Source organism: Dermochelys coriacea, chromosome 4 (assembly GCF_009764565.3).
Source record: "Dermochelys coriacea isolate rDerCor1 chromosome 4, rDerCor1.pri.v4, whole genome shotgun sequence".
Taxonomy (NCBI): Eukaryota; Metazoa; Chordata; order Testudines; family Dermochelyidae; genus Dermochelys; species Dermochelys coriacea.
In genome coordinates, this window is record NC_050071.1 from 37,438,384 (window position 1) to 37,452,960 (window position 14,577).

At 36.3% G+C, this 14,577-nt stretch overlaps 1 protein-coding gene across 2 annotated transcripts in view; it reads left to right on the top strand.

Annotated features, from left to right (window-relative positions):
• Window positions 1-14,264, top strand: part of UGT8 (UDP glycosyltransferase 8) — a 73,258-nt gene extending 58,994 nt beyond the window's left edge. For both annotated transcript variants that reach the window (XM_038401093.2, XM_043512974.1), the window contains exons 4-6: window positions 4,804-4,880; window positions 8,835-9,054; window positions 11,955-14,264. In XM_038401093.2, coding sequence (XP_038257021.1) covers window positions 4,804-4,880; window positions 8,835-9,054; window positions 11,955-12,318 — 661 coding nt within the window. In that variant the 3' untranslated portion in view covers window positions 12,319-14,264. The remainder of the gene's footprint in view (window positions 1-4,803; window positions 4,881-8,834; window positions 9,055-11,954) is intronic.
• The last annotated feature ends 313 nt before the right edge of the window (window positions 14,265-14,577 follow it).

Here is a 14,577-nt window from a genome sequence, read left to right on the forward strand (position 1 = left end):
TTTTTTGCCTGCAAGCATAAAGATCCACTGTCATCCATCTCACCTGTCCTCTCTCTCTTTATGTCTTTGTTTCTAAACCTCATGGATAAAAAGTAGAAGAAAGAAAAGAGAGAAGTGAGAAGGGAAATCCAGCAGGCATAAGAATCTATAGCAGAGTTTCTTATCCATGGAAGGGAGAGTGCCTCAAGCCAGGGCTTCCCCTAAATTGGCTTTACAGGGCTTGGCTCATGGCTTGATTCACTGTATATGGATCAGTTTCAGAGTAGCAGCCGTGTTAGTCTGTATTTGCAAAAATAAAAGGAGTACTTGTGGCACCTTAGAGACTAACAAATTTATTTGAGCATAAGCTTTCGTGAGCTACAGCTCACTTCATCGGATGCATTATGCTTATGCTTATGCTCAAATAAATTTGTTAGTCTCTAAGGTGCCACAAGTACTCCTTTTATGTATATGGATCATAGCTGCCTAACATATATTACAGAATAACTAGGATTCTGATTCTACTGAGTGGTTGCAAAACCCTCTTGGCCTTTAACACAATCTGCCCCCTATTTCTTAAGAATGATTGCTACTTGTCCTGACAGCAGATCCAGAACTTAAACTGCTGTAGTACTTACCTTGTCAGTCTTTCACTCATCTTTTTCCATCTCTCATCCCCATTTGCATCTTTAGGAGTCCACAGAGTTGGGACAATGAACCCATTTTATCTGAAGTCAGCACTGTGGTCAGGACAATCCAATTCCTGAAGGACAACTTCTTGCAAGAAGTTACAGATGGAAGATTCTCTTTTAGCCTTGCCAGACAATGTTTTATTGGGTAGTTTTAACAAGGGATTCAACAATTGTTCTTTCAGGGTACCAAGATATTGGTACTGAATATTTAATAGTGTTGAAATCCCTACAAAATGTGTGATGTTGGTTGAACTGTCTTCTCATATCTACCTTTTTTCAACAGATATGCTTTTTTTTTTTTGCCTCCTGATTTCATCCTTTACATTCACATTTTCTCATTAACCATCAGTAGCGTTTGGTTTTATAGCTCTTTCCTGGGAATTATATTGAAGAGGAATTAACACTCTCCAGATAAAATTTTTATAGATTAAAAAAACTGAAAACCAAATACAAGCTTTTGCTTGTTATTTTCAACAGTAAGATGAGTCCATAATAAAAAATACTAGAGTTTACATAGTATCATTTAGACAGAAGGATAGATTAAATGCTTTAGAAATTGGAATCACTCCCCTGGCCAAAGAAATGCATCAGCTCTTGGAGTGAAATATGACAACTTAACACTATGCAATAGTTTAGGACAGGGGGTGAACAAGTAAACATTAACCAACTGACACTGAAGGGGGATTTTTTGGTAGTCTGAATATAATTACCTTTATTATGGGTTCACAGCTGCATAGATTAGGGTGAATATGGTTGCTTTAGGTGTTTCCAAATAGGAACATTGTCTTTTCATTATGGATAGAGTATCCTCTCCTTGGAAGAGAAGGACTGGGACCTCTATGCAGAAAATTTTCAGGGCTACTAACTGGGTATCATCATTATCCTTTCACAAGCTTTACAAGTAGAGCTGATAGAAAACTTTCTGTCAAAACAGTTTTTCTACAGAAAACTGGGTTTCCAATTACACTCATGTGTGTATGTAAGGTGCCTGTGTTCCATGTCAAATATTGAGTTTTCACTAGAAGATGAAGAAAAAATAGGTCAAAAACTGAAATTCTTTCAGTTTTAATTTTTTTAATGAAAAGTTGAAATTTTCAGTTGAAAAGGTCTGTAAAAATGATTTTGCTGCTATTTTTCATCAACATTTTTGCAGGGTGAATAAAAAGACTATTTTGACCAAATCTTTTTACAAGCTAACCTCTACTAAATGGCTTTTGGTGCAATATTACAAGAGTGCTGGTCCAGTAATTTTTTTCTTTTGTAGGATGGGTGAAAAAGAGATGAATAGCAAGAGAAATTATTTACTGTTTTCTTGTTTGTCATGGTCTCCACTTGAGTTTTTAACACTCAAGTAAGTGAACTGATTTCAGAAGAGCTGAACATCCAGGTGCTCCCACTGGCTTTACTGGGAGCTGCTAAGTCCTCAGCACTTTAGAAAATCAGGCTACTTAATTAATTATGTGCCTAAATGCGAATTTAGGAATTTTACTTTACATACCCATGTTCTTCTGATCATTCACCTATGGAAGTCTCTTCCTGAGTTTGAAATGGGTGTGCTGTGCGGAGAGCAGTGGAAGCATTTCAAAGACGTTGTGAAAGTACATCTTTAAAATGGGGGCATCAACCCAACAAACTGGGAGGACTTGGCGCGGAACAGAACACAATGGCACCACACCATACACCAAACCACAGCTCACTTTGAGGAGAACAGACATGCTCATGAGACAGAGAAGTGACAAAGGAGAAAAGAAAGGGCACAACAAGCCAACAACTATGTCTCCTCCAAGATTATATCTATCACTCCTGTGGGAAAATCTGCAGGGCAAGAATTGGGCTCCTCATCCACTTAAAAACTCACCAATGAACCCCTTGGAAGATATCATTTTTACATCAAGGAATAGCTGAAGAAGAAGCTGTATCTTGTATAACTGACCTTTTAAATTCCTGTTAAGTGGAAACATACTTCTGCTTGACATTACTCTTTTCTTTGTTAAATGGGAAAAGAGAAGAAGTATGATCAATGAAATTACTGTTAGGTAAATCTCTTTTATTGCTTCCCTATATTCCCCATCAAATTGTAGCCAAAGACCATGACATGGTTTATTTTTTACTTTATATATATTTTGTTAAATAGCATAGTTTTTTAAGAAATGCACAGAATGTGCACCTATATAGTGTAAGCCATAAAATGATGTGTTATTTATTTAACTGATAACATGAGGGTATTCCTTCTTTTCCAACTAATAACTATATTCTGCGTGAAATAAACTCTGAAATCAAAGGTCCTTACCCAAGACGTGGCTGAGTAAAGATGGAGCTTCCCCAAGTAGTTGTTATGCTGTACTTTCTCTCTCCTCTCTACTAAATGTGTTATGATTGACTGCTGTAAATCCCTAAGCACCTTCATAATTCCCAATCCATATTCCTACAGGTTGGGATTTTCAAATCAGTTTAAGATACCCAACTGCCACTGAAAATCTTAGTCACAGTAAATATGGCTGCCTCTAGTTCTGATTCCCTGTATGTGCCACAAGTCTTTGTATTAGATTCTTGCCCCGGGGGGGAGACTTAGCCCTCTCTCCCCTCTTACCACTGATAGTAATTCCTTTTAAATAGTTTTTATTGTCAGGACCTAGGAGAGGTTGCATGATTGCAAAGGGAAGTCACACACTGAGCTGTGTTTATTGTTGATATGTTGATGGGGAGTTCTGAGTAGAGGGATTTATATAGTAGTAGCCAGTCAGAATAGCTTTATTAATATTTTCGTATTCAACAAAATGCCCATAGATTATACAAACCTTCTGCTCTATTTAACAATAGACTTCAGCTAATCAGAGTATTAGGGATACACCGTGGCTCAATGGGTCACAGCTGAGAATACCAGATTCAGGACAAACTGCTGAGAAATAATGCAGACTCACCCCCAAAACTGGTGGTTATTCTATCATTAGATTATACCAAGCCATTAAAAAAAGTAAACTTCTGTCTCCGGTTAACACCGGTTAATAAGAAGTCAAAAATGCAGTCTCGTTAGGCATTCCAGCACTTATTTCACCACCCAGACACTAAATTTTATGATGAGTGGCTATTGTTCTTATATCAGATTTGAAGCAGTGATGGAATAAAGTACTTGTTTGCAAAAGTCTCTCTGGAAATTACTCAAATGGCTTGGGAGTCATCAAATCCTTGTTTAGAGCTTCCTTGTTAGATAGAAATCCAGTCCAGAGAAATGAAGCAGGAAATGAAGACAAAATGGAGATGTTTCCAGGGTCTTATATACCCTATCCCTTGTGACTGGAATTTTACTATCTCAACAAAGCTCACAGTCTCAGTTAGCTGAAAATTACAGGCAAAAGATGGAGTCCAAGGTCACATGTCAAGTCACATACTCTTACATGGCTTTGATGGCTCACAGGAGCAGCCATTGCCCACTTGGAGGCTAAGACATCCACAGGAAGATTGCTGGATTGGATGAGCTTCTTCTATGCCCCTTGTGAGCGTCAATTGCTTTTGAATGGCCATCAACACAAAGCTGTCTGGCTTCAAAGAAGATTTTACCTTGTGGGTCTTCCCCCTGGAACAAACACATTTGGGATATAGATCTATAGCCAATATTCATAACTTCAGATAGAGAGAAGATATATGGATTTAAACAGATCATCTTTAGCAAATCATAGCTTTTCTATTGACACCTTACATGACATACTTTGTACAAGATTTGTTGCAATTGTCTAACAGTGGCAATATCAATTATATAAATGGACATGTTTCAATCATACAGCATCACACAGGGATTTGTTGATTGTATGGGTATTAAATAAAAAACTATACTGCTATTATGGAAATCAGACACATATATCTATCTGGCAGCCAGAGTGTAGGAAAGCTAAATAACTGAAATTATTCTGTAGTTATTGATCATTAGTTTGTACCATTGGAACTATCTGACCTCCTGACACAACTCCAATTCCATGTAATGGTACATAAATAAATCCTTTCCCATCCAGTCCCATGTGACTGATTTTTTTTTAATATTCAGGGATCATTTGGTTTGAATGTGTGTTTCAAGTCTATCACTTTCAGAACTTTTGAGAATTTATTTTGAAAGATTGCTGTCTGCTGTGTATTTTAGGTTTTCAGGAAGCAAGCCGAGGAATTTAGGAAACAATACAAAACTCAGAGAATGGTTACCACAAAATGATCTCCTTGGTGAGTACACAATGTGATGAAAGCCTGTTTTTTTGTTGTTTTTTTTTAATCAAGGTATATGCAGTTGACAGTGCTATAACATTTGTTATTTTAAAACAATAAACTTCTGTACCAGAAATAGTGCTGTAAGAATGTAGAACTCAGAATAATCTCAAGGTAAATAAGCCACTTTTTATGCTCTGAGTGCAAAAGAAAAGTAATAATCCTAATGCTAATTAGTGAAGTTTGTCATGTATTGAGAATATAACTGACGGAGAAAAAAACAAACAGACTTCCATTTTCAGTTGCTTACAACTTTCTGAAAAATTCTCCATTCCAGCTGTAAATTTTCCATGGTGGTTCTCAACCTAGAGGGATTTCTTTGCTTTTTTTACATGTTTGCTTGCTTTTTGGGTGGAGGAGTTTCAACAAAATCCAAATCTTTAAAATTTGAAAATTTAAATATGCCACTTATCTGGAGGACTTTTCATGCTAATAATTTACAACAAACCAAAACCTAATTGATTTCAGTGTTTAAAATCTCAAGGAAAACTTTTTCAGAACATTATGATACTAAAGACCCATGACTAAAGTGGTAATTGATTGGTTAATGTTTGTACAACTCTTTGAGTATATAGCTAAGGTAAATTAGTTATTATTATAATTTGGTTGTCATAATAGTTGAAAGACTTATACATTTTTGGTTAAATAATCAAATGACTTGAAATTAGGGCCTCCAAAGGAACCAAAGACTGTGTCATCTTTAGTTAAGCACTTACAACATCTGTGGTGTCTGACAGTTGGATTGCTGCAAAGATAGTAATGATGTTCCCAATGAACAGGTCAACAACTGAAAAAAATCATGGCTTTGACTCAGTCAGTGACTTTTATTAGCCAAAATTCTGCAAGAGAATTTGTACCACTTGGAAAACCACGCAGGAATACCCAAACACAAAATTTGATGAATTCATTAAATTCATCCTTTCAGTCATCTGGCAGTTTCTCTTACATAAAACATTTCCCATCTCCTATGTTTCTTAACTCCTCCCCAAATGCATGTGCCTGGACTGTCGTGTAAAGTCACCACCCTTTACGTGGCCATGGCTGTTCCTCAAAATTAAACAATTATTTTTCTTAAATACACGGGCTAAACTAAGTCAGGTGTATCAGCAGTGGCTGTTCACTGTCTTCCCTAGCCAGATAAAGTGTAAATCAATAAATTATTATTATTTTATTTATTTATGCATTTATTATTTGTATTGTGATAGTGGGTAGTGGCTAGAGGCCTAATGGTGGGCTCTATATAAGCACAAAACCAAAATATATTCCTTGCCCCAAAAAAGAGCTTATAATATGTTACATGTTTTATTCCTTTTACCTCAGTATAAATCCCTTTATCATTCCAACAAAACATAGTCCTGATCCAAAGCCTTTGAAGTCAGTAGAAAAACTCCTATTGAATTCAATGGACTGTGGATCAGGCCACATCTGAGCAAGGGGAAACCTATATGTACATAATATAACAGAGAAGACACAAATTCCTTGCTTAAGTTGGGATGAAAGAGAACCCCAGCGGAGTCTGCTTTAAAGCTTCTGTCTTGAGCCCAGACCATCCTCTTGGTAAGAGTTGCTGAGGTCTATAAGATCACTGTCCTTCTCTCATTCCCCAATTTCATCTCTATTTCTTTCCCTAATGGTTGGTTCTATTAAAACTAAGATGGCCAAGTAGTAGATCATTCATAGAACTTCATTAGTCCACCTCCAAGAGGGCTGAGAGGACTCAAGAGAGAGGATTTATTTCACATTTATTTTAGTTTCGTAGCTGATTTAAAAAAAAAACAGTACTTTGTGGCCTTCATAAATGGGACAACCGCACTAAAGAAAGCTTTATAACTGCAAAAGCTATGCAATCATGAGATAATATTTTAAAAAAAGAAGTTACTTATATAGATATTTGCTACAATCATGCTATCTTGGAACACTGCTGACCCATAACTATTAGTAAGTTTAGTACTATATGATATTTGCTTTACCAGCAAACACTTCAAATATGCAGTCTTTGCTGATGTTTTCAGTGAAAATTCAGAAACACACACACACACAATTGATTGAAACCTCAGGAATGTGTATGTGTGGCAATATAGTTATATATTTCCTGCTTGTTCCCTTCAGAAGCATTTTCAGCATAGGATGTGGATTACAAACTGATAACCTCTCTCAGTTTATTTATCAGGATATTAAGCCATAGCTGTGTTATCTAAGCACCTGAGAAATAAGAAGTCAAACAACTGTATCTCAGACATAATAGTTTATTTTTAAAGAATGTTTTAGATTTATTCCCTTGAGCTTTTTCACTTTGTGTCAACAGTGTATGAAAACACTGCTGAGCTTAGGACCCAGTCAAAGCTTATGGTTGCTTCTAGGTTATCTAGAAGTTGTTTTCAAAACAATGCCAATCTAAAGATTCATTCTGAGGAGCAACTTATTAAAAAGCAAGTAAGTAAGTGTATGTGTGTGGGTGGGTGGGTGAGAGAGAGAGTATTCATTATAATGCAGTGATGAGGCAAATGAGTTTTAACTAAAGTAGTTCTGTTGTGGTAACCACATTGCACTGAGTGAGTCAAATTCTTCTATTTAATACAATAATATGTTGTTACTGTTACAGTTAGATCATTTTACGCCAAAGAAATTAATTATTCTGACACTAAAGACTCCTATTTTTTATGAATGGAGCTAGGCTGTTCTCAGTGGTGGCAGATGACAGAACAAGAAGCAATGGTCTCAAGTTGCAGTGGGGAAGGTCTAGGTTGGATATTAGGATACTCTATTTCACTAGGAGTGTGGCGAAGCACTGGAATGGGTTACCTAAGGAGGTGGTAGAATCTCCATCCTTAGAGGTTTTTAAGGCCCGGCTTGACAAAGCCTTGGCTGAGATGATTTATTGGGTGTTGGTCCTGATTTGAGCAGGGGATTAGATTAGATGACATCCAGAGGTCTCTTGCAGCCCTAATATTCTATGATTCTATGAATTCTTGGAAATAAGGGTTCTCCCCTTGTTTCAGTTATAATGCTAAGTTAGTATGTACCAATGGTAATTATCAACAACAGTCAGTTAAAAGTAATCAGCTTTTGTCCCTCATGAAACTGATGTTTTATTTAGTTAAAAATAAATACAAGGCTTTACTGGATGCTCCAATTCAATCCTATTATTCCTTCAACTTTTCCAGCAAATCAGAGTAATCTGAAACCACTCAGTAATACCTTCCACTCTAAACAGAAATCTGAGGAAAGGATACCTGGAATATGCATCTTTGTGCTGCTCTGGGGTTATCATGTGAACATAATTTCAGGGTCTGCTGGAGTCGACCTAGTCAGAATCCCTCAATATCACACTTACCATTTATATTCGTTATTTAAAACCATGTTATGAAATGAGATTTTCATTTTGTTGAATATACCCCATCTTGTATGTTCGACTATAAGGAATGAGAAAACATCGATTGCAAAATTTCTATGGCCTAAATGCAAGAAGGTACTTGAGCACACATGTAACTTCAAGCAATTGCGTGCGCTTTCCTGAACTGAAGTCACAGAAACTTGAACGGAGCTGTGATATACTCAGATTTATTAAACCATTTTATACTGTGCCTCACAAAATCTTATTTGAAAAAATCGTTCAAATTGGTTTAGACAAAAACAGAGGCTTGGAAACAAAGGATAATGATAAATGGCAATAAATTAATTTGGCAGAGGGAGGCATCTAATAGGGAGTTTTGTGTACCCATTTCACCAATGAACTGGGAAAGGGTTTAAAACAGCACACTATTCATAGAATACTTGATTGGGAAGAGTTGCTGACTGTGGTAATTGGTCTTTTCTATTTCTAATTTCAGTAATTTTATGATATATAATATACATTTTTGTAAAGCATTTTCTTTTCTTTTCTTTCCTTTACTTTACTTCTCCTCTCTGTAGGTCATGCTAACATTAAAGCTTTCCTTAGCCATGGTGGTTTGAACAGTATTTTTGAAACCATGTACCATGGAGTGCCTGTGGTGGGAATTCCCCTCTTTGGAGACCACTATGATACTATGACCCGAGTGCAGGCCAAAGGCATGGGAATATTATTAAACTGGAAGACAATTACTGAGGATGAACTATATGAAGCACTGGTGAAAGTCATTAATGATCCCAGGTAAGGAAATGTTTTTTTTCTAAATTGTCATTGTAGGTTAAATCTTTATGTAGATGAGGATTGGAATGCACAAATATTTACACAAATGGAGATTTCTGCACACAACTGTGTTCCTGCCTGGTTGTCCAATATGCACATAGAAATGCAAGCATTATGGATACACAAAAAGTCAATCCTTTAAAATGTGGTCCTGTACATAATGCAGACAAATCTTTCAAATAATTAGTACTCTATCTGCCATATTAAAAATCATTATCCTCATTTACTTTTCTTGTTAGCACGTTCAGTCACCAGGTGAAGATCCCTGACCATTAATCCTTTAATTCTCAAGGACAACAACAGGCCCTTTCCCCACACACTTTATCCTTCTCTGTAAAGCAAAGCATCTGTATATCTGTCTTGATGGAATCACTATGAATCAGTAGTAACATGTAGAATGGTCATTTTTTGCTGTGTTGATCGAAAGATTTAAACATATTTTATGCATCTACTTGGCTCCATCAGCTGGAATATTATTTGAATTGTAGCTGATCCAAAATTGTTGTCTGGGTCCTATGGTATAATGGATACAAAAGAGTAACCTTGCCTTGTCTGCTCAGTTTAGAATAAATACAAAGTTCTCTTTTCTCATCCCAGAAGCAGATTGATCTTGGTGCAGCGATGTATTATTCAGGCTGATCAGTAAAATATTATCATCTCTACAAAGGATTATGAATCTGAGATCTTGAGTTTTTCTCATAATTCACCTGGACTCAATAATAGCCTGGGTTCATAAGCTAGCTTCTAAATTGGCATGTCTAGAACTACAATTGTCATGTTTTTGTCTGCAGGCACTTCAATTTGGCACATGTATTAGTCACTTCAGTCTGATTCTCTTTGTTTACCATTACTCTTATATCTGGAGTCCTCTCTCACTGGGTGGCTAGAGGACAAGTCTTTATGGCTGAATTTGCTCTTGGATGTCCACTTAATTTACACAGTTGTCATGACAGACACTTTGGATGAAGTGTCCACTAGTCTTGTAGCAGAGAGAGCTTTCTCTTTTGACAGGCTGGAGACTGGATGGTCTGACATGTTATTACTATTCAGTGGCAGGATGAAGGGCATGATATTAAGGATCCAAAGACATAATAGCACCACAGAGGCACACTGTAAACAGAGTGGCATGAAGAACATTGATGGGGCAGCCAAAGACTACCCTGTCTCTTGTGCACAGAAGGAATTAACTGTTCCTATTGACCTTTTATATTGAGTGAGTCTTGTTGCATTCTAAGACACACTGACTGATTCAGAGTCACTGCCCGTCAGGAGGACGGGAATATCACCAGTTCACATCTGTGATGATTTGTCAAAAATGTGGAATCTGTGAAAGGGCCCTGAGGGCTTCCCAAACAAACAGGAAGGTGAGGTATTCTTTTCCAGATTTTAGAGACCTTTATATCTGGGGTTTCCACCAAGCATATGGCTTCTGTTCTGTCTCCATCTGCAGGGTAGAAGAAATTACACCCACTCTGGGCTTGCAAAAAGGAACCTGGAGAAGTCACATTAACAGATAATAAATTACTATAAGCTGTTAGCAACCTGTGGTGAAAAAAAGCATGTTGGTTTTATAGCATATGGTTGTGTGAGAGATTTCAGTTAGTCTTGTTATAGTGACAAACTCATGCTGTCATCAAGACTATTGCAGTTGGTGACAGCTCACATTCTCAGGGGGTGTGTCTGGGTTCACACTTTTCAGAGTAGCAGCCGTGTTAGTCCGTATTCGCAAAAAGAAAAGGAGTACTTGTGGCACCTTAGAGACTAACAAATTTATTAGAGCATAAGCTTGTAAGAAAATCAACTGCTTAACCCAGTGATTAGAGTACTTAATCACGGTACTTAAGAGGAGGAATATTTATGTATTAAATCCTTAATCCAAATGCATGTTATCATTTGTAGCACATAGACTATTCCTAAATTAAATAGGTCAATGTTCTAGCTAGTTGTCTAGTGCATTACACTGTCGGAGATTTGGACACAATTTATTGGGTTGATAGGGATTGTGTCTATGGGTGACACTTTTATTGTCTTAGGGCAGGATAATGCTATGAGTATATGAAATCATCAGTAGGAGTAGGATGTTAAAAGAAGGAAAAATACCTACGTAGGAAGTTGCAAAGGAAATCTCATGAACCCCACTTACATCAGCCTTCCACTGTACAATTATCTGATATGAGGAGTGGAGGTCCGCATTAGTAATTGGTTTGTTGTGAAATAAAGGGAAGAAGGAATCCCCATGATCAGGGCATTCTGATATAAAAAATAAATTTAAAAAATGCATCCCAAACATGAAAGATCTAGTGTCAAACAATATAAAAATCTGTTCAGACTACACCTTAACTTTATTCTACACCTCTCTAATAACTGGCAACATTATTTTCCATATTTCGTTGGACAGGAGTATAAGTGAACAATATGTAGGATGGAGAATGTGCCTATTTTAGTGGGAGGGGAAAATGTCTCTAATTTGTTATGTTTAATTTTCAGTGTGAATGAAATTCACCCCATGCAGAAGGCCAACAGAAGGGCAATGCATCACTAAAGTCCCATTTAAACCCTTCTGCTGGCTCTCTGCATGGGGTGAATTTTATCCCCTATTAACATATGTACAGATATAAATGTAGGTACAACTGTTGTCAGTATTTATTTTTCTCTGAATACCTTTACTATTGCATTGAAGAGGACTCACCTGTCCTATAGTGCATCTCAAACACCTGCCAACTGCTGTTCTTAGTCATTTTCCTACCAAAATATCCCACTCAGTATGGAGAAATTCAAGTACATTTCTGTGTTCACATGGACACTTGTCATTTGAGAGCAAGATAATATTCCTAATTTGTCACATTGTTTCTTTCCTGCAGCTATAGGCAACGGGCCCAAAAGCTGTCTGAAATTCACAAGGACCAACCCGGGCATCCTGTTAATCGGACAGTGTACTGGATTAATTATATCCTCCGACACAACGGAGCACAACATCTACGTGCTGCTGTTTACACCATCTCTTTTTATCAGTATTTCTTGCTGGATATTGCCTTTGTTGTACTACTTGGTGCTGCCTTATTTTACTACATTTTGGCCAGGATAGCAAAGTTTATCCACAAACAAAGCAAACGTCTTTGGTCAAGTGATGAACATAGCACCATTAATGGACATTACCACAATGGGATACCAAATGGCAAATACAGAAGAAATGGTCACATTAAACATGAAAAAAAGGTGAAATGAGCCAACTATCCCATGTACAGTAATGAATCAGATCAATAATTGAATTTTATCGCTGTAACTTAATCTAACAACTACTTAAAGTAAAACATCAGTAAACAGTTCTAACACTCTCCTACAGTATGTAATCTTATATGATGAGATTCTACAGAACTAAGAAACATCTTTAAAAAACGAAACAAAAACCACAGCCTAAAATGTAAAATGTATTTTATTCTTAATACTGATGCAGAGAGGTTATTTTGGCACTGAAGTTTTTAGAAGCCTTAATTCTCTGAAGTAATTCAATGACCATATTTATGATTTTCCAGTTTTTAAACCTGAATGTGTGCGTCCCAGATAAGGAAAGGTTTCCTTTAACTTGCAAAGATTTTCTTATTTTTATTTATATATATATATATCTATATATATATATATCCCTCTTTTAGCTGAGAGAATTTTAGAGCTAGCTCTGTGTTCTATTTGTTAAAGGTTTGACATGTTGCCTAAGAATGATGTTTCAATAAAGTCATCTTTCCCAGTGTTTGACACTCAACAATTAAGTTGCAGATTGAGAATGCAGCCATAAAAAAGAACTTTCTCAAAACTGAACATTGAAGAAAAATGGTAAAAATATGTACTGCTTCCCCCCCGAATAGGCTACATAACTCTTCTGTTCTTTGCCATTGCTTTAGAGAAAGAGATTTTGATTAATCTAGATTAAATTGTAAATTTTATATTTATGTATGTTTTATTTTTATTTTATTTTGTGGGGTTATTTGCCTTTAACTACATAAATAATTTATTCCACTGGAAGAAATGTAGAGGAGTTTTAATTACATGAATAAAATGGCTGTGTGGGTAGAATGCATAATTAAGAAAAATAAATGAAACTCAGAAAAAAATGTTTTGGCCCTGAGCTCAGTGCAGAAGGTTTGCTATGGCCCTTGAGCGATGCAGAATCAAACCACTATGTGGGGTTTGTTTAAGAAAAGTTGAATGTCTTTCCTAATAATTATTATTATATTATTAAGTTTTTTCTAAATCACAGTGTTGTAGATGTTCTCTTTCAAACAGTTCTATCTGGAAAAAAATATTAATTTATATTAGTCTGGACCACACTGTCCCTGACATAGTTGCCAACACTAACGTCTCTGAACATGGGATGGGTTCTCTGGGTTGGTAACCAATGCATGTTTAGAGGTTTTATGTCATGTATGACATTAAACCTAGCAAACCAAACACAGTTCATAGAGATTGTCTCTTCTTCTCCCCACTATGGCCCAACCCCTCAACAGTCTCTGTCAATCATTGTAGCTGACATGCGACTTTTCTGTCTTTGAATGAAGAGTGGGGATGCAGGGCACTGGTCAAGAAATCAGAGCTGTCTTGCTGAAAGTTCCAAAGTTGGCAACTATATCTTATTTCCATGTCATTCTGTTTACTTGGAATTTGCACTACACATGTTGTGAGTGTATGCATTGTTTATTTATAGTTTGAAATCCCATGAATGACAGAGGAAGGAAAGAAGCCCATTTATCTTGTGTTGTTCACTAACATGGGAAGAATTGTGAAAATGACAGAATGCTGAGATCATCTTCATGCACAGTGACATTATATTTCATTATCATTCCATCAGGAGCCTCTCTTCTATAGCAATAAATAACATTACAAAAATGTTTCTAATATATTGTACAGACATTTGTACTGCTTTCCGAATACTTGAAGAAAATGGTATTATAAATAAGCCAATTACATATATCTTTTTACAATCTTATCAGTACATGGCAACTAAAGGAACACATCGAGGCAATGAATGGTGGGATGGTAACAGGATTTTGAGTGTATGATGAGTTGTTTTTACTGTTTTTGGTATAGTGAAGGTGCAAAAGCACTTACTGGATGATTAAGCATAATTTAATCTTCACTGTGATAAAACTTATGCAATAAACATGGATTTAATAGAGAAATACTGTTGTTGGAAGTACATTTTTATTCAAATGATTCATATTTGTCTAGTTTTGTGTATATGCATTAACTCACACAATGTGTGTATGTATAACTGTATATATGTATATTAAAATACATATTATACTGCACTGATCAGTATGTACACTCAAGGGCATGGTATGTATGTGAAACTCCAAACATAAATGTTTTGTGAGCATTATTCTGTTTCCTCATAGTAAAAAGACCATGCTGACAAAGATTATAGGATTGATTTCAACTGAATCCCCAGCCAGATTAAAAGTGCAGTAGCTTAAGAATTTCCAACATTTATAC